Source organism: Cynocephalus volans, chromosome 1, assembly GCF_027409185.1.
Source record: "Cynocephalus volans isolate mCynVol1 chromosome 1, mCynVol1.pri, whole genome shotgun sequence".
NCBI classification, from domain to species: domain Eukaryota; kingdom Metazoa; phylum Chordata; class Mammalia; order Dermoptera; family Cynocephalidae; genus Cynocephalus; species Cynocephalus volans.
The window spans coordinates 39648119-39667474 of record NC_084460.1 but is presented as its reverse complement, the minus strand read 5'-3'; the positions used below and the strand labels follow the sequence as shown (position 1 = coordinate 39667474).

Sequence of the window (19356 nt, the reverse complement as noted above, 5' to 3'; positions counted from 1 at the left end):
TAATGGTGGACTTGGGGAAAACAAGGCTTAGCCGCTGCTTCTGCTGTTTAAAGGACAAATAATCTCAAACCAGTCACACAAATCATCAGCATTTATTTCCTGGGTCTTAGATATCACTTATAGTGGTAGAAAGGGCAAACAGTTGGTCAAATAGTTTTGAGCCAAAATCCCTTTCCTAAAAATGGATCTGTGAAACTCCATGAGTGAACCTCAGAGCTGCATAGATGGTCAGAGGTTAGCTTGAAATGGCTTTAAAAAATTGTGAATTGATTGTCAACTCCCCCCCGCCCCACTGGAAAAAGGATTAAAATTTTTAAAAAGTTTAAAAGTGTTTTTTAAAAAAGAGATAAGAATGTCTTGACCCAGAAGGCTGAGGTTGGGGAGGAGGGGTCAGTGTGGGGACATGGTTCCTGCCCAGGCCACCCAGAAGAGGAGCATTCCTGCGTGAGCTACTCCCCCTGGCAGGCCCTGAGTCCCAGCATCAGTGAATAAATAACATCCTGTGGTTACAGTGTCTTGAAGTGCATCTGGGCACTGGAAGAAGGTGGTGGGAATGTGGAGCCTGGGGGCATGGGCAGGGCTTTCCCAGAGTAGGGGCCACAGAGGCCTCTGGGGGGACCTGTCAGTCTGACCTGGCTTGCCTGGGACATGGGGCTCAGACAAGAGGCTGCCAGGCCAGGGTTCCCATTCCGGGAGGGGACAGCAGGTCTCTCTTCTAGCCTCTTTGGACAAGGCCAGACTCAAGATGAGGTGGTCCCATCGCTGCTCTTGGGCTGGTTGCTGGCCTCCTTATCTGGGGTGCTTGCCTCCACCTGTCCTTCTGGAAAGGAGAGAAAGAGGAGTTTTTCTTGGGCACATTAACATGAATGTGAAGCACAGAAAGGGGTCTGGAAGGGCCCAGTCAATCTGATAACAGTGGATAAGCCATGGGGAACAGGACAGGAGCTGCAGGAGGAGGGATTGTGGCCAAAGGAAACTTTAGCCTGGTCTGTAACATCTTAATTTTTGTAACAGAAATGCATGTGGTGTTACTAGTATAGTCAAAAGTCAATTAATGGCCAGGATTGTGGATGGGTGTTAAAATCATCAGGTGAAGGGCTGTTGAGGGCCGATATTTCTGTTCAGGTTAACCAGATGGAGAGGGTAAATGTTAAGTCACCAGTGTGTGACAGGTGCTCAGTGAATGGTAGTTGTTCTTATAAGGCAGTAAAGGGCATTGAACCAGACCAGCTCAGGGCAGTGGTGGGGGTGGCCAGCATCAGGGCCTGGGGTGCCAACAGTACGTCCTGGGGTGGGGGTGTGCATGGGTGGACAGCCTGACCCAGCAGACTACTGGAAGCCTCTGCCCCCTCTCCAACGCTGCTAGAAACCTCGGAGGCATTAGGAATGAGGGGCAGCAGCAGGCAGGAGAGGTGGAGTGATTTGCCCAGTGAGTCAGTGTGCAAGCCGGAATGCAAGCCCCGCCATGGAAGGTAGGCCTGGCAGGCCCAGCCATCCACTGGGCCGGCTGTGCAGGGTGAGGAATGCGCCCAGCCCCTCTAGTGTCAACACCCTCCTCATCAGGCAGCATGGTAATCAGGCATCTCTCCATGAGGTGCCCCACATGGGCCCTGGCATGTGGGCAAAGCTCAACCTGTGGCACAATTCTTAAACCCCAGTGACACTATGCAATGTCACCAGATGCCTTGTAAGCTCACCAAGGGCCTACATTCAAATCCAGCCCTTGCCAGACACCTCCCTACTTGGTCTCCGTCTTTGCATCCTTCAGGCTAAGCCCTTCACGTGACTGAGGACCACCCTGTGGTTCTGGGGTCTGAGAAACACTTTCTCATGCACTCTACACAGCAACATGGAGGTGTAATTAGGGTTGTGATACACATGAGAAAACCGAATTTCAGAGGAGTGAACTGATTTGCCCAAGATCAAGCGGTGGAGAGTGCCCTGCCCGCCGCCAAAGCTAGCATCCCTTCCATAAACTTAACTTCTTCCAGTAGGCAGCACACTCCAGGGTTTATAAAGCCCAACACGAGCATTACCTCATTTTGCCCTTGCAGAAGTCTTAGGAAGTGGGTGGGAGTGATCGTGAGTGGTGCAGGCAGAAATCGGATGTCTAACTCTCCTGTCTGTACTGATCTCTGTGCCTCCCCCCCCCACCTCTGAACTGCCCCCCAGGCTGCCTCCCATCCTGGGGTGGTGCCTGTAACAAAGGCTTGATCCCAGAAGGTTCTGGCCCTCTAGAAGCCTGGTCAACTAGACTACACTGCGGGCAAAATTTCTACCTTGTGCTGCCCCCCTTGGCCTTGAGCATCATGTCCCAGGAAGCAGAAGGTTCTCTTTTAATTCCCCACTGATCTCTGCTCTGCTATTTCCTTGCTGTGGGACCATGGGCCAGTCATTTAATCTTTCTAAGCCTCTGCTTCCTCATCTATGAGGTGAGGACGGTGACACCTCTGCCAGGACCAGGAAGGGGTGTGGGGCCCATATGCGGTCATCTGGCACGTGGGAATGCTTCCTCTGTGCCAGCCCCGGCTCTCCCTTGGCTGGGGAGAAGGACCTGGAGCACTTTCCTCTCCAGCCAGCACCGTTCCCCATAGGATCAGCAAACAGTCCCCATAGCTTGTGGGGCACTCTCGCTTCATGCCTTTCCTGTTGTTCCGCTCATCAGCAGGCAAAGTAACAAAGCATTTGTACTCCTGATGTCCTGACGTAAGGAACTAAGAAGAAAGGCAAAGGTTTGCACACAGCACACTTGGGGAGTGCTAAACATAGCCAGGGTACAGACTAGGGGAGGACAGGTGGCCAGGCCTTCAAGGCAGGCTAAGACTGTGGCTCCCTTCCCCTGCCCTGGCTGTGTGTCAGTCCCCTGGGAATCTTTAAGCAAATAGAGGCTCTGGGCCCCTATCCCAGGCCTGCTGGAGCAGAATCTCTGGGGTGCCACCTTAACTCTGCATTCCCACTGCCTTGGTGAGCCTGCTGGACTGAGCCTGGCCCACAGCCCTGACTGTGGAAGCTAAACCACTAATGGTGGGGCCTCCTGGAAGGTTCCCCAGCCAGTTCTCATGCCTGAACTACACCATAAGTGCTTCAGTTCCTTGCAGTGAGCATTATTTGTTCCCTCAGGTCCCCTTTGTAAATGTCAGTCACTCTGGCAGGCAAATGTCATGTACCTGGAGGACCCAGACGCTCTAGGAACTCTGAGTCAGACAGGCAAAACAAGTGTTAGAAGTGCCTGGGCACAAGGGCAAGCAGCCACAGCTGCTGAGGTAGAGGGAACCAGAGCTGAGGGTAAAAGTACAGAAGCCTTGAAAGCACCCCTGGCAGCACGCCCAGCATGACAGCTGGCCATGTTTGATCATCAGTCGGTCAGTGAACAGCCACTGACCGGACAATTCTATCATGTGCCAAATGCCACCAGGCACCGAGGGCACAAGGCATAGACCCAGTGCCAGAGAAGCTCAGTCTAGAGAGGGGCATTGTACGAAGTGGGAGTACGGAGGTGGCCAGGAGAAGAGGCACATCCCCCTGACTGAGAGAGGAGACTGTGGTCAGGGAAGGTCTCAGCAGAGCAGATGTCTGGTTCTCTGAGAGTGACGAGAAGCCAGCCAGGCAAGGGGAGGGAGGGAAGAACTGGACAGAAGCTGCACAGGGTTAAGGCCCATTGGGGGCTTTCAAGAGATAAAAGTACTTGACTCGGGCCGGGTGAGAGGATACGATGGGAGGAAGATGGGAGCTGAGGCTGCAGAGAGGCGCAGGGTGAGACCCAGGGAGGCTTATGTGCCTGGGTAAGCAGTCTGGGCCACATGACAAGGGAGGGCTGACAGATCACTCAAAAAGGGAAGGCTTAGGGATGGGCTGGAGGGAGAGTTCCATGGGCAGGGTGCCAGGGGGCTCTCTTTTGAGGCAGTCAGATTCTCATAACTAGGTTAACTTGCTGGGTGACCCTGGGCAAGCCACCCAACTTCTCTGAGCTTCAGTTTGTCCACCTATGACATGAGAGGGTTGGGTTCATGCCTGCACAAAGTCTTTGTTCTGTACTCAAAGGTCACTTCTGGCCAGCGAGGACCATGAGCTTTAGACTGGGGCTACACAGGGAGAGACAGTGTTGCAGACCTCCAAGGACAGCCCCAGCAGGAGACAGTCTGAGGCCACAGTGTGAGAAGCAATGTGACAGCCACAGCCTCTGTGGTGCTGTGGGAGCAGGGTGAAAGGGCCTCAGCCAGCGCAGGGGTCAGGGAAGGCTTCCCAGAGGAAGGCCCCAGGGCTGACCTTGGACTTGAGCTGAGAGGGTCCTTTGGGAGGACAGAAAGAGAGAGGAGGAGGAGGAGGAGGGGCATCCCAGACAATACTTAGGTGGCGGATGCGACATTTCCTTTAGTTATTCATTCAGCCTGTGATTACTAAGCACCTGCTATGTGCCAGGAAAACAGAAGGCCCCTGCTCTCCTGGAGCTCCTATTTAAATAAATGAGATCTTGTCAGAGAGTGATGAGGGTCACATGATTGGGAGGAATGATTTAGCTGCCAGGGAGGCCCCTTGAAGAGCCTGGTACCTGAGCTCGGGCCTGAGGATGAGGAGGCAGCAGCCACAGCACCAGGTGTGTGATGTTCTAGGCAGAGGAAACAGTGAGACAAAAAACCCTGAAGGGGGAAGACCTGTGCCTTGACTGAGAAACACATCAAAGGCAGGTGTGGTTGGAGGGTGGGAGGCAAGGAGAGGGTGGCACTTAGTGAGATCAGAGTGGCAGGTGGGGCCCAGTCCCACAGCAGGATGAGTTTGGCATCACTCTGTGTGATGCCACTGGGGGATTTTCTGGCAGAAGCATGACAAGAAAGGCTGGCTCCAACAAATCCTTCTGGCTGTTACATAGAGCAGGATGGGAGGGATGGAAGTGGGTGCAGGGGACCAAGAAAGAGACCACTGCACTCAGCCAGGTCAAAGCTGAGAGTGGCCAGAGCCGGTGGTGGCTGTGGGGACAGAGAGAAATGTAGAGACCTGGGAAGTATCTTGGAGGAGAACTGCCAGGACTTGCAGATAGACTGGAGGGCAGAGGGAAAGGGAAGAGCCCTGGATGCCTGGCCAGGGAGTCCCTGGAGCCTGAGACGCTGGCACCCTCCAACTAGAGATTGGCTGGACTCTCTGGCACTGATCATGGGACAGGCCTGATTTAAATGCAGTTTCTTCTCTGAGAAGTGTGGGCAGTCTAGGACATGGAGACCAGCCTAGAGGCTGGCAGAGGGCCTCTCACATGCAGGAGTGCTATGGGCCCACTGGCTCTGACCTGCCCCCTTTAGTGCCAGCTCGCCCATGTCTCCAGCCAACTTCCTCACGCTCACGGCCTCCGAGTCTCCCTGGATGTCAGGGACTGCGTTCCGACGGCCTGTCCGGTCACAAGAGATGAAGTCCGAGTAGGAGGATTCGACCTCCATCACGCCTGTTGCATCGCTCCTCAGGCCTGTGGGGACAGGGGGCAGGAGGGCACAGGTAAGTCCAGATGCATCTTGCAGAGAAGACTTAGCTCCAGTTCTCCAGCACCGATGTCTTCTGACAAAATGACAGATACTGCCTTTTTTATTGAAGATAAAGCAGAAAGCACAGAAAAATACAATGAACAAAATAAGTCACCCATAATTCCACCCAAACAAAACCATCAACATTTTAAAGAATGTGTGCTCAGTCTTTTCTCTAAGTAAAGACAGTGATAAACATTTAGACATTTATCAACAGCACGTGCCAGGCACTGGCTAAATGCCGCAGATGCAACAATGAACAAGTCAGCTGTGGACCCTGCCCTCACACAGCTTACAGTCCACTGGAGACAGCATAAAATTACGTAGCACCCACGTCATGACCACACGGCTTCAAGGGAGAATGCAGGTAGTTGGAGTGACCACCAGGACCTGACCAATGCTGGCGGTCAGGAAGTGGCATTTTAGCTGAGATCTGAGGATGAATAGATTTATCGAGATGAAGAGTGAGGGGAAGAGCATTACCAAGAGGGGAACAGCACATGTGAGGGCTCTGAGGAGAGAAGGCATGGTGGGATGGAAGAACAGAAAGAGCCAGCAGGCTGGAGTACGGTGGGAGAGGGGCAGGGACACCAAGGACGCCGCTGAGGTGGCAGGAGCCAGACCACACCTGTAACTTGGTCGCTGAGGGGCTTTAGGCCAGATCAAGAATGATCAGCTGTGCATTTTCAAAGATGTCTCTGGTGTCCGGGCGGAGCAGGGCCTGGAAGGGGACAAATTAGGAGGGTCCTGCAGAAGTTCACGTGCAAGAAGATGATGGGTGGTGGTGGTGGTAAGACAAATTCTAGATGTAATTTGGAGAACAAATCAACAAGCTGATGGGAAATTTAGGCTTCTGACATGAGTAAGTAGGAGGACGGAAGTGTGGAACAAGGAATAACAGAGGAGGAATGTTTTAGGGAGTGGAGGTGGGGTGGAAAATAAAAGTTCTATTTGGCCATGTTAACTTTGAGATGCCAAGAGGGGAGGTAGAGTAGGTACATGGAGCTAGGAGGCTGGAGCTCAGAAGAGAGATGGGGAAAGGGATGGGAGGAAAGATATGAAATTAGGAATTATCATTACAGAGATGGTGGTTAACAGCCCTGGTGGTTGATAAAATGAGGGTGTTTCAAGAAGTTCATGGAAAAATACAAAAGATACAAATCTTTCCATGAACTTTTTAAAGTACCCTCAAACAGCCTAGAGAGAGAAGAGAGCACATATATAAAGAAGAGTCATAGACCTTTAAAAATTATTTTGGGATCATACTATCCACTATATTTTATAGCCTACTCTTTGGAACATTTTAGAACATATCATTAAGGTTCCTTCTACATGATTTTTGTATCTGCATACTTGGATATACCATGATTTATTTGATCAGTCCCCTAGAAATAAACATGGAGGTATTTTCCAATTTTCCACCACTACAGACAGCACTAGATCTTTATGTAAATCTTCGTGTCCAGTCCTAATTATTTTCTTATAATATATCCCCAGAAGTAGAATTGCTAGGCTAAAGGGAAGGGTGAAATATTTTTTAGGCTTCTGACACATTTCCAAGTTGTTTTCCCCAATGGCACAGTAGTAATTATAATAACAAAAAACTGGGAGAAAACGCTTATAAATTCAGTACTGTTTCTATTTATATTCCCACCAGTAGCACACGAGATTGTCCATTTACTTGCACGCTTGCCAACTAGAGGTACTGCTGTTATATTAATAAAATGTTAATCAGCTAGGGGGATATTAGTACCTCTCATTGAGCACTTATGATTTTCTGAAGGAAATTAAATTACAGTCACTGCATGGACTCTACCTGGCAGACCCTGAGTTAGGCAATGGGAGGGGTGGTTAAGCACTGGCGTGACTTTAGGAGTTTACAGTCCAGTGGGGTGGGCCTAACAAATTCCAGTTCTATACACACACAGGCAAATGCCCAATGCTCTATGTGGTGTTAAGATGTTTACTGTATATGGTCGGTAATAACAACCTGTAGGAAACCACCCACATGTCCATCAGGAAGTTAGGCATTACATGAATTATGAAGTATTCAAAAAAAGAAATGTGCCGGATGGATCTGTACTGACATAGCAAGATGTCTGAGACAAACTGTTAATTAAAAAACGAAGGCTGCAAAACAGCACCTAAAATAAAACCCAGTTTCTGTGGGGAAAGATGGCAGACACACACACAAAAAAAAATCTGGAAAAACACGTATCAACCTTATAAACTGTGGTTCTTTGTGATTAAGGGGAACTTTCATTTTCTAAGTCTGCATCTTTGTAATGGTTGAAGGTTTTATAACCCAAGTTATCATGTAATGCTTTTAGAAGGTAACTGACTTTGGCAGGAAATGCCTGGAAAGCACCCAGGGTGGGGCTCAGTCGGTAAGAGCTGCCAGGAGTGTGTGCACGCAAGCACTTGCGCATGTGTGTGAAAGGAGGGGCTGACCAGTATGGAGGGCTAAGCTCACATCCCCCACGACACCTAGCTCAGAAGAGACACCTAAAGAATGGATTAGGGGCACTCAAAGATCAGACAGTTGAGACAGGGAGGCGTCCTGTAGAAGAAAAGAATGAGACATGTGACCTTAAATCCAAACGCTGCCATCAGACCTTGATCAAGACCTCACCCCTCTCTGGGTCTCCATTTCTCCATCTGTAAAATGAAGGTGGGGCCAGAGTTCTAAGGCAATTCCCCATAGCTCCAGCAGATGGCACGCCCCGCTTATGTTTCTTAGCCGCCTTGAGAGAGGTGGCCTTTGTCATGCTCTGGCTCCCCCTCAGCTAAATGAATTCCCAGAAGTTCCAGAGGTGGTTCCTTCTGCAGGTCACACAGAGTTTCACTCCTGCCCTTTCCCTCTGGGGAAACTGCTCAAAGCTTCAGAACAAGGGAATGGCCTGTTGCAATAGTAATAACAGTAATAACAACAGAGAATAAAAATTATGACAATTCTAATGATAATATTAAAGGTAACACTTAATATTATGTTACGTGCTTATGTGTTTTACATAGATCACTTACCTAATGGCCACAACAGCCCTCTGACGTAAATGAGATAAATTTATAACCATGACTCAGAAAGGTCTCAGGCTCCTAGGCCCAGGCTCATCCTCCATATTATACCTGCTGCCTATGGGAAAGGACAGAGACCCTGAGCAGGCCACACCACCTCCCAAAGCCTTGGTTTCCTCAGCTCTTTTCCTCCAGTTGGAATGTGACCTCCACAAGGGATTTTTGTCTGCATTTTCATCATGGCAGCTGAGCCAACATGTTCAACTACTTCTTTCCCTGATTCTCACAGCACCTGGTAAAGAGTAGGTGGCTCCATAAATACTCACTGAACTAAATTTGTATCTATTTAACTATGTATTTAACTTCTCTCTCTGCCTATCTAACTACCTATCTGTGGAGATGATAAAGCAATTCCTTCTTGGGACTCCATCCACTGCAGAGTGCTGTGCTGGTTGGTGTTCTTGTCTGGTATCTATAGGATCTGATACCATGGGATGGAGTTACAGGCTCCATCTAAAAGGCCAGCTTCACTGCTAGGACAGACTCCTTGGAGCTCTGACCTCGACCTTGCTCTGTCTAACCTTACAAGCTGCCCAGTGCAGGAAGCCGGGTCTTTCCTGGCATGGGAGAGAACTGCGCCAAGCCAAAGCCCAATCCTGGAAGACATCAAGTGAGCCAACATGCTCTGGCCACCATATCCCCATTCCCTCAGGAAACAGCGATTCCATAGATGGGTCTAGGGTGCTCTTTGATTCGAAGCACAAACATAATATCATTTCTTCCACATTTGTATTCCTCTTTGCTCACCCTCTGCTCTTTAAAGTGAAGAGCAAATGGGGAAATAAAAGAAGGAATCCTCAGAAAATGGTCATTTTCTCAGACCCTGTTAATGAGAGTGTAAAATGCTAGGACATCCCTGGGGAATGACTTGACAATATGTACCAAGAAACATCAACTTTTTTCATATCCTTGAGCCACTAAGTAAGTTTATAATAATTCTAAGAAAATATTCCAAGTTGTACAATAAGATAAATGTATAAATCACAGTGTTATTTATAATAGCCCAAAACTAAAGACATGAAAATGAGCTCCTAAATGGACATGTTAAATGTCCTAAATGGATAATAGAGAAAAATACACTTATATCCAAATGAAATACATTTGGGCATTAAAATAACGTCTGTAAATATTTTTAAAGACATGGAAAAATGTTCACAAATATTATTAAATAAAAAAGAATCTCAGTGATATAATCGCATGTATTAATATTTAATTATGAGTAATTTTAAAAATCTTTTATATTTTCTAAAGTTTTTACAGTGAAAGCATTCACTTTATTTTAAAATTACTTGATTTTTGAATAAGTGTGCATGTGGTATAAAATTCAAAAGGTTCATCAGCAGGAAAGAGATAAGAGCTCAATCTCCTTCCCACCTTATCCCAGACACCCTTTCTTGTGGCTTTCCAGAGATAGTCTATGCAAAATACATATTCCCTCTCTCTCTCCCCCTTCCATTCCTTTTTCCTTTATTTAAAACAAAAATTTTTTTTCCATCTTACTGTTTTCACTTAAGAATATGTCTTGGAAACAATTCCAGATCACCCAGAAGCCACCGTAGCACTGATTTGATCAAAACACTAGAAACAAACCCAAAGTCCTTATAGAGCTAAATTGTTCCTTTTATTGACTGCATGATATTCTCACTGGTGTAGATTGATTTAATTACTTCCCTACTGGTGACCTTTGGTGCTGTTTCCATAAAAGTAGAATTGCCACATCAAAGAATCAGTGTATTTTTTTATTGTAATAGGTATTGCCAGATTTTCTTCCACAGAGGTTATTTCATTTTGTGCTGCTACAATAAAATACCTGAGACTAGGTAATTTATAAAGAACAGAAATTTATTTCACACAGTTCTGGAGGCGAGGAAGTCCAAGATCAAAGTGCCAGTGTCTGGTGAGGCCTACTCTCTGCTTCCAAGATGGAGCCTCCAATAGCTGTGTCCTCACAGGGTAGAGGCATAAAAGGGTAAACTCCCTCCATCAAGCCCTTTTATAAAGGCTGCTAGTCCCATTCACAAGGGAGGAGCCCTCGAGGCCTAATCACCTCTTAAATGCCTTACCTTTTAATGCCACCGCATTGGCAACACTAGAATTTTGCGGGGGAGACACATTCAAACCATAGCAATTTCCATCAGGCATATATGACGGGCACTTTGTTTTACCACCTTCTTATCAACACTATTTGTTTCTAATCTGAAAGGTGAAAACCGCATCTGGTTTGGCTTGTGTTGCTCCTATGAGTGAAGCTGAGCATCTTTCCATGTGCATTTCCTTTTCTGGGTACTGTTTCTTCAAATCCTTTTGTCCATTTTTGTAAGGGATTTTAGGTCCTTATTGATTTGTGGGAAGTTCTTAATATATTAAGGCAATTAGTCTTTTGCCGTAAGAGAAGCTACAAGTAAGTTACAAATAAGCTTTTTTTTTTTTTTTTTTAAACTTATCCGTCATTTGTATTTTTGGCATTTCTTTCCCCACACACATTTTTATATTCATGTTGTCAAATTGATCCATATTTTATTTTATAATTTCTGGGTTTTGGAACATAATTAGGAATGTCTTCCCCATTCTGAGATTAGTAATAAATCCTCTCTTGCTTATTTCTAATGGTTTTTTTTGTTTGTTTTTTAGAACATCTTAAAGTTTTAGTCCTTTCTTTACAGGTTACCTAAACCACTTTTGATTAAGAAAACTGTAGAAAGTCAGTAACTGCCACAAGTGAATGCCAGGCAGTGGCACGTGTCAATTTTCCACAGAGTCCATTTACTCTCTTCTGCTTTGTGGGGTGTCTGAATGCACTGCTTGGGGTCTCTGCTCACACTTGTTGGGATTAATTGCAGCAGATTTTAGTCCACAGGTCGCTTTTCTCCATATTTCTTTGTAAAACTCTTTAGCATTCTTACAGAATTTTTTACCGTCCTTAGAGTGTTTTTCAGCTAGGTCAGCCTGAAGGGGGTGCTCGGGCTGGGGGGTCATTCACCAGTGCTGTGAAGGGACTGGATTACTTGGTCAGTTTTGTTTGCTGGTGTCCAGGTTTCAGCACTAATTACTGGCAGACAGACCTGCCCCTTTTCATCAATGTTCGGATGATAGATCTTTGTTTTAAATGTGATCTTGGGTGGTTTGAATGGGTACTCTGCTGGAAGTGATTTCGGTTCTGAAGGCCCCCTTATCATATGGAGGGTTGTCAGGAACAATAAGCCCTTACCAAGTCAATAAATTGCTTCATCAACCTGGATGTTAAGGAAGTTTTCATTCCACATTTGCAGATTTCTTCAAGCTCCTTCGTCAGCCTCCTGCTGGCCGCCTTCTTGCATCTGGTGCTGCTGTGTTCCCCTCTAGAGCTTTTATTGCTTCAATTTTCATTTAAAATTGTCTGATTACCTGCTGGAATTTACTTGCCATAAGGTATGAGTTAAAGATCCACCTTAATTAATTTTTTCCACTTATCTCAAAATCATTTATAGAATAATCTGTCATTTCCTCATTGATTTGAAAAGCTGCCATTTTTGTCTACAAAAATGTGTATTGGGGTCTGTTTCTCAACCTTTTAGTCTCTCCAACTGATTTATTATGTACCAGTATCACGTTTTATATTACTTTAGCTTTAATTTTTTAAAATTTTTATTGAATCATAATTGATTATACATATTTTGGGGGTTTAACGTTGACATATGTTGATCAAATCAATATTACTAGTATGCATATTGTTACAAATCGTACTTATTCTTTATGCCCCTTGTCCAATCTCTCTCCATCCCCCTCTCCCTCCCCCGGCCCCCCTCTAATTTCTATACCCTAGATTTCTTCTCTCCTGAAAAAATAATGGTTACTCTGTTAATTTGTTGCCTAGATGATCTGTCCAATGCTAAGAGGTGTGATCAGGTCCCCCAATATTATCATAGAGCAGATGCTTCTTCTGTCACTCTGAAATGGGCTTTGTGGAGAGAGACATCCTCTTCTTTTCTTTATCTCTGCTGGTGACTCTCCTTGTGTCAATGCACTCCAGTGGCTGGTGGACCATCTGCATGGTGGTTGTGGTGTCTAGCTGCTTTTGAGGCAGCCATGGTTACTGTGGTGGCTGAGGTGGGCCACCCACATGGAGGTGATGTTTTTGGCACACTCCTTGGTGCTGGTGGTGTGCCTGATTGTGGGCAGGGGCGACTGATCCCTGGATCCATGTCTCAGGTCCCTCGGTGGACTGAGGCGCTGGATGTGTGGCTGAGCCAGAACTAATTTTTTTGTCCTTTGCTTACTTCTAAAATGGGAGAACTTCCTGTGGGGACCAGCACTTGAACTGTGTGGTTAGCTAAATTTCTGCTTTGATGCTGATTCCCGAGGGAAGGCTTTTTATGCAGCTCAGGTTTTAATGGTTGACTTTATAGGTACTTCCAGCTCTCCAGAGACCCGGTACACCTGGGTTGTGTAGAAACACTGAGCTAGGCCTGAGTCTTTTCATCGAACTGCACCCCATGCAATTCTGATTTCCGGACCAGTCTCCTCTGAGTGGTCCTTTGCTGACTGGAGTGCCAGTCAGCTGTCCTTGCTGTGCCCCAGTAATCCCGTCTCCCCTGCTACCAGTGCTGCAAACACTTTCCATGGGACGAGCCATGTGCTGGTTCTTTGCAATGACTCACTGGCCTCTGAGTGGCTCTCTTTTTTTCAGTTGTTGTGGCTCCTTGCTCCTGTGTGGGTCCACGGGAACCCTATCAGTGGTCTTGCTGGCCTGGGGGCCACCAAGGCCCTCTTCTCCCCTGCGGCCTCCATGCAATTTCACCCGAAGGGCACAGCTGCAGCTTTCGGCAGCTCCTGCTCTGTGCGCTCAGCAGCTCTAGCCTTAAAGTGCCCGCAACAGGAAATGGTCAAAAATGGTTTTTTCTTTCTCTCATCGTGGCTTCTCCCACTTTCATATACTCCATAGCTCTCTCCTCCTCTTCCCCTGAGCTCCAGCTTTTTTATAGTTGTAAATTGGTTGATTTGTGGGAGTGATGCTGGGGACTGTCTATTCTGCCATCTTGACTGGAAGCCTAGCTTTAAATTTTTTAAAAAATATTTGTAGGCTACCTTCCCTCTCATAACTCAAATCTTTTTTTTTTTTTTCCCTTTAGAATTTTTCTGGCTGTTTTTACTAGTTTACATTTCCTTATGAACTTAATAGTTTTAATTTTTCTCAAAACTCTCATAGTATTTTTATTGGAATTGCATTAAATGTATACAATAATATATGGTACATGAATACAGAATGTATGCAGAAATGACATTTTTATGATATTGAGTCTTCTTTCTTTTATAATTCCCCTCCCATGAAGTCAGGCACCCAGTCTTCTCCTTTGTTCCCCAACATATCCCCCAAAGCTAGTCCAGTGCCTGGCACATGGTGGGTGCTTGATTTATACTTACTGAGTGAATAATAAATTACTGCAGCAGTGCTACTTCTGAGATGCAAGGCTAAGTGCCTTCCATCATTCTCTCATATAACTCTCAACACACCCTGTGAGTACGTACCATTCTAATTCCTATTTTAGAAATGAGGAAACTGAGGCTTAGGGAGTGAAGTAACTTCCTTCAACCTCTCAGAAGGCTCGTTCTCATTTTCCTAGTCCAACACCTTGACTACCTGTATGCCCTTTAATTCCATCCATTTACTCTCTTCTTATGTGTTTTCTCTCATTGTTCTATACAAATCATCTCTCTCATCGCCGTCCATTCATTTGATGTGGATTCTCTCATTGCTGAGCTGCAGACATCTAGGTGAATCCACCAAGAAGATATAAACAGAATTATGCTCCACCTTCTCCAGAACTCTCTCCCATTCATTCTTTCTCTTAGTCAAGAGTCACCTCCATAGTCAGTTGCCCAAGTCAAAAACCAGTTACTCTAAACCCATGCCTCACCTCATCTTCCTCTCTGTAAGGAGGCATCCTGCAGCATAAGGCTCAATCACTCTGGTTCAATCACTTTCTCTCAAATATTTCAGGTCCATATGCCCATTTCTCCACACAGTCATGGACTTAGTTAGGCCTCATCATCTCTTTCTGGTCTATTACATTCTTCTCCTAACTAGTTTTCCTGTCCCACCTTATCCTCCCCAATTCATCCTCAAGCCCTCCATCCTCTGTAAGCAAGAGGGGCATTCTCAAACATCAGTCAGCTCATACTCATGCCCTGCTCAGAAATGTTCAGTCATTGAAAAGAATAAGGCAGATCCATTTATGTATATTGACATGGAAGCAATGTTCTCAATAAATGATTACTAATAAGTCCTAACACATGGGTCTATAGAGTCTTTTCTCTTCTGAGTTCTAGGTCTTTACTTCTAATAGCCTATTAATTATGTCCAGCAGGGGGACAGCTTTGATTCATTCAGGACTACCAAAGCACGTGCTCAGGAAATATTTGTTCATGAAATATTTGTTAATGAAAAGTTGTTGTAGAATTTAACTAAAAGGGACCCCAGAACTCACCTAGACAAGCCTCTCATTAACAGCAGGAGAAACTGAGGCTTAAAAATGGAAAATGACTTGCCCAGGGTTCTTGAATCTACAGATTTGATGGAGTTTGGATGTGCTATCACCTCCAAAACTCATGTGGAAATCTGATCCCCAATGTGGCAGTGTTGGAAACTGATTGAGTCATGGGGGTGGCTCCCTCATGAATGGATTAATGCTCTTCCTGAGGGAAGAGGGGAGATTAATGAGTAAGTTCTCACTCTATTAGTTCCCGCGAGAGCTGGTTGTTTAAAAAGACCCTGGCACCTCCTCTCTCTTGCTTCCTCTCACCATGTGATCTGCTTGTACCTGCCGGCTGCCTGCCACTTTCCGCCATGAGTAGAAGCAGCCTGAGGCCCATGCCAGATAAAGCTGTCCCAGAATTTTAAGCCAAATACACCTCTGTTCTTTTTACATTACCCAGTCTCAGGTATTTCTGTTATAGCAACACGAAACGGACTAACACAGGGTTCTAACTTCGGGTCCAGAGCTCTTTCTCCCACACCACACTGTCCCTCTCAGAAGTACCCAGTGATATTTCAAATCTCTGAGAAGGGATGCCCGATGTGGTAAACGGCATGTAGTGCAAACGTCCAGCTCAGCTTCCCTGTTTACTAGCTGGGAGTCCTTGGACAACTCCCTTCATCTCAGCAACACGGGGATAACAGTAACACCTTGCAGCTTATGGAGCTGCTGTGAAGACTCAATGAGATGACAATGCGTAAAGACAGCGTTAAGTTATATGGAACCTAAGGGGCACACAATTAAACCATTCGTGGGGTGACTTAATAAAACTTTCCTCTTGACATTTCATTCAACTCCTGTGTTTATACTCCATGTTTAAAGGTATTATAGAAGGTCAAAACTTATACCTTCTTCTTTTGTGCTTTATGGTGCTGAGTGGAATACAAATTCCACAAAAGGGATGACCCTGGCTGGCATGTTTACTGTTATATCCGAAAGGCCTAGCACATAGCTGAAGCTCAATGAGTATTTGATGAGTAAGTGAATGGAAGATGTTCTAGATTTCAGTGCAGAAAGAGCAAAGGATGTGCAGCCCTGCATCATACCAGTGGGCTGAAGGTCTGGCTCAACCCCCATGCAGTAGGGTGACCCCCAACGAGTCCCTTCCTCTCTCACAGCTTGCTTTTTCCTAATCTTAATAATGAAAGTTGAAATATGATCTCTAAGTCTCTTTCAGTCCTGAAATTTCATTCATTCATTCAATATTTACCAATCAACTTCTATATACTAGACACTGTGCTAGGTGTGGCATATACACTGGAGACTAAAAAAGACATTTACAATCTGATAAGAAAAAAAGTAAATGAATCTATCATCACAGATTATGATATTTGCTATGGAAGAAGAGGAGAGGATTCTGTGAGTGTGGATAGTTCAGTAAAAGGTTGTATAATCAGGAAAGACCTTCTTGAGGAGGTGATGTTAAGCTGAAATCTACAGAAAAGTTGGATAGAGAGAGTGATCTGGACAGAGACAAAAGGCAATCTGATTCTAACGGCAATCTCCTATTTCCTATCTCAGCTTGAGTGCTATGCAGTGCTAGAGAATGAAGCTCTTTCTCTCTTCCTGATCCTCAGGATGTTCTGGTGCCTTTGTGCGATCTGGATGCTTACAGAGCATTTGATTGACCTTGAATGCCCAGGACAGAATGGAAAAACTCTTGTACTCTGTCCCTAGACCTTTCAGGGCCTTGGGGTCAGAGGCTTTGGTGCATGCAGGTGCTTGCTCTGGGCTCTGTAGGGTTTCCCCACAGGAAGCTGCTTCTCCCTCGGGTTTTTAATACTCTCCCCAGCTTTGTAAACTGAAGAGGCCCTGGACACTGCCAAGAACTACATGGTCTGTTCCAAGTCTGTAGCTATTAGTCTCATCGTTCAGGCAGATCCCACTACAGTTGCAAATTGTTTTCCAAATATACTAGAAAGGTCATTTCCTGTTTTTTTTTTTTTTTCTTTTTCAAAAATTCAATATTTGCAGAGACCATACAAAAAGCAAACAGATACAAAGCACAGAAGTGAGACTTGGTCCTAGGGGAGAGGCCTGCTGGGGGTGGGCAAAATGTTCTATAAGGCTTTTCTGAGGGAAGAAAGAGCTGTGGAACCTTGATGGAAATACCAGAGCCTAATGATTGAATTGGCATTCCTCAAATTCAAAGGGCAGTGGCTTCTCTCTGTGATGGGAAGCCAGAACTAGACAGGCACTGAGGCAAGCAGAAAAGTCAGGGCCCCAAATTGGACACATTCTGAGACACCAGGAAAGGCAGGGCTGCTGTTTCTAGCCATGTAGGGCCTGCCAGGGCTGACAATGAAACTCCATCTAATGCCTTAAGGGCATATCCAGCACAGGGTCACCAGAGAGGAGCCTATCTCCTGCCAGGGCACTGACTGCTGCCCATTCAGAGAGCAGCTCTGGGTGAGGCATTGTTTGGAGGCAGACAGGCCAGGTCTTGGCCTCCGCACCTAGAAGACCCAGAACCACGCAGGCCCAGGTGCAGGCTATAGTGAGACTTGCTTTAGGAGGTGGCTTGGTGAGGAGGGAAGGGAAGGGTGCTGGAGCCAGACAAGGTCCTCAGTGAGTCCCACATCCCACCACCTTTCTGTTCTCCTCTTCTCATTCCTTTTTGGACCACTCTCCTTGCGGGGGTTCCAGACACCACACCCTCTGGGCCTCCCTCCTACCTCTCTGGCCACTCCACAAAGGCACCTCCTCCTGTTGGGATCTTTATATTAGAGACACCCCCCCCCCCCCCCCCAGACCCCAGTCCTTCTCTATTTGCTCCCTGGGAGTTCTTCCCTTTCCTTTAAATAGTATAAGTTGGTGACCTCTCAAAAGCCCCAAGCCTCTCTTAAGAGCTCTAGATTTGTGAATTTAACTGCCTACTTAGCGTATCATTCTGCTGTCTCCCCAGCCAGCTCCTCTCCAGCCTTCCCCAGCTCAGTGCAGGCACTACCATCCACCCAGGCTGCTCAAGCTAGAAAGCCGGAGCCAGCCTTGATCCTCCTCCTCCTTCACCACCCACATACAATTCGTCACCAGGTCCTGTCATTTCTACTTGCAAAACAAGAGCTTGAATCTGCCCACCTCTCTCCTCCACACGCACCAGCTGGGCTCTGCTGTTCCTCCCCTAGGCCCATGGTGGAGTCCCTCCCTGCAGTCCTGCTTCCCTCTCACCCCAACCCGTCTATTTTCTACACAGCAGCCAGAGTGATGTTCTCAAAACAGAAACTGAGTCATGTGATTCTCCTGCTTCATTCACCTTTGATGCTCCTCTATTCCACATCTAGGGAAATCCAAACTTCTGACCCCAGCCCGAAGTCCTACAGTGATCTGTCCCTGCCTTCCTCTGCAACCTTTCATCTCATTTCCACTCTCTTCTTGCTCCTTTTTGCTCTGGCCACACTGGCCTCTCTTTAATTGCTCAAACCTAATTTAATTTCTGACCTCAAAGCCTTTACTAGACTGTTCCTTCTGCCTGCAACATTCTCTGTCACCCTGCTGTCTACAGAGCCTCAGAAATGGATAAGTGGATTCCTGGCCTTGGTTTTCAAATGTTCCTGCACTAGGACCTGATGTAGGGGCCCTGTAGGGCATGAAGGCTCCAGAGTTCCTCTGCTCCCCCAACTACTGCATGTCAGGAAGGCCTGGGTTAAGCTTCCCGGAGCCTAATGTGGCATGGTGGACAGAGCAAGGGGCTTTAGAGACTTAACTGCTGTCCCTACAGCTATACCATGTGGTGCTGGGCAAGTCACCTGACCGCAGAAATCTCTTCTGTAAAATGTGGGTACTAACAATTGCCTTAAAAGGTGGTTGTGGGGATTAATCACAGCCAGCATTTATGGAGTCCTAACTGCATGCCAGACTGTGCTAAGCATCTTAGAGGCATCATCTCATTTAATTTTATAGCAACTCTATGAAATAGAAAGTATCATTATCCTATTTTACAGAAGAGGCAGCTGAGGCTCAGAGAAGTTAAGTAGCTTGCTCGAGGCCCTATATCCAATGAGTGGGGAGCAGGACTGAGCCTGCACTAATAAGCTATAGAGCATGGGAATGAATTAGCATCATGCCTGACATATAGTAAGGGTTTGTTAAGAAGTGCCCATTCCCTTATTTCTCCCCTGTTCCCAGCCTCATAATAAGACACTTCTGAAGAGGAAAAGCAAGAAAGCAAGAAAGACTCGAGAAAACGTTCTACAATGTTGGCTAAAATATATGCACAGATGCATTTTACCCATGCCTAGGCAAAATTGTTTTGGATTTTCAGC

The 19356-nt window shown here is 46.3% G+C and overlaps 1 protein-coding gene and 1 pseudogene across 3 annotated transcripts in view; both read right to left on the bottom strand.

Annotated features, from left to right (window-relative positions):
* Positions 1-81: 81 nt before the first annotated feature.
* The window catches only part of PKIG (cAMP-dependent protein kinase inhibitor gamma), an 89752-nt gene continuing 70477 nt past the window's right edge, over positions 82-19356 (bottom strand). For all 3 annotated transcript variants that reach the window (XM_063108959.1, XM_063108967.1, XM_063108952.1), the window contains 2 exons: positions 5279-5452; positions 82-820 (listed from right to left, as the gene is read on the bottom strand). In XM_063108959.1, coding sequence (XP_062965029.1) covers positions 741-820; positions 5279-5426 — 228 coding nt within the window. In that variant the 5' untranslated portion in view covers positions 5427-5452 and the 3' untranslated portion in view covers positions 82-740. The remainder of the gene's footprint in view (positions 821-5278; positions 5453-19356) is intronic.
* LOC134374665 (ubiquitin-conjugating enzyme E2 L3-like) overlaps positions 11429-19356 on the bottom strand; it is a 79417-nt pseudogene continuing 71489 nt past the window's right edge.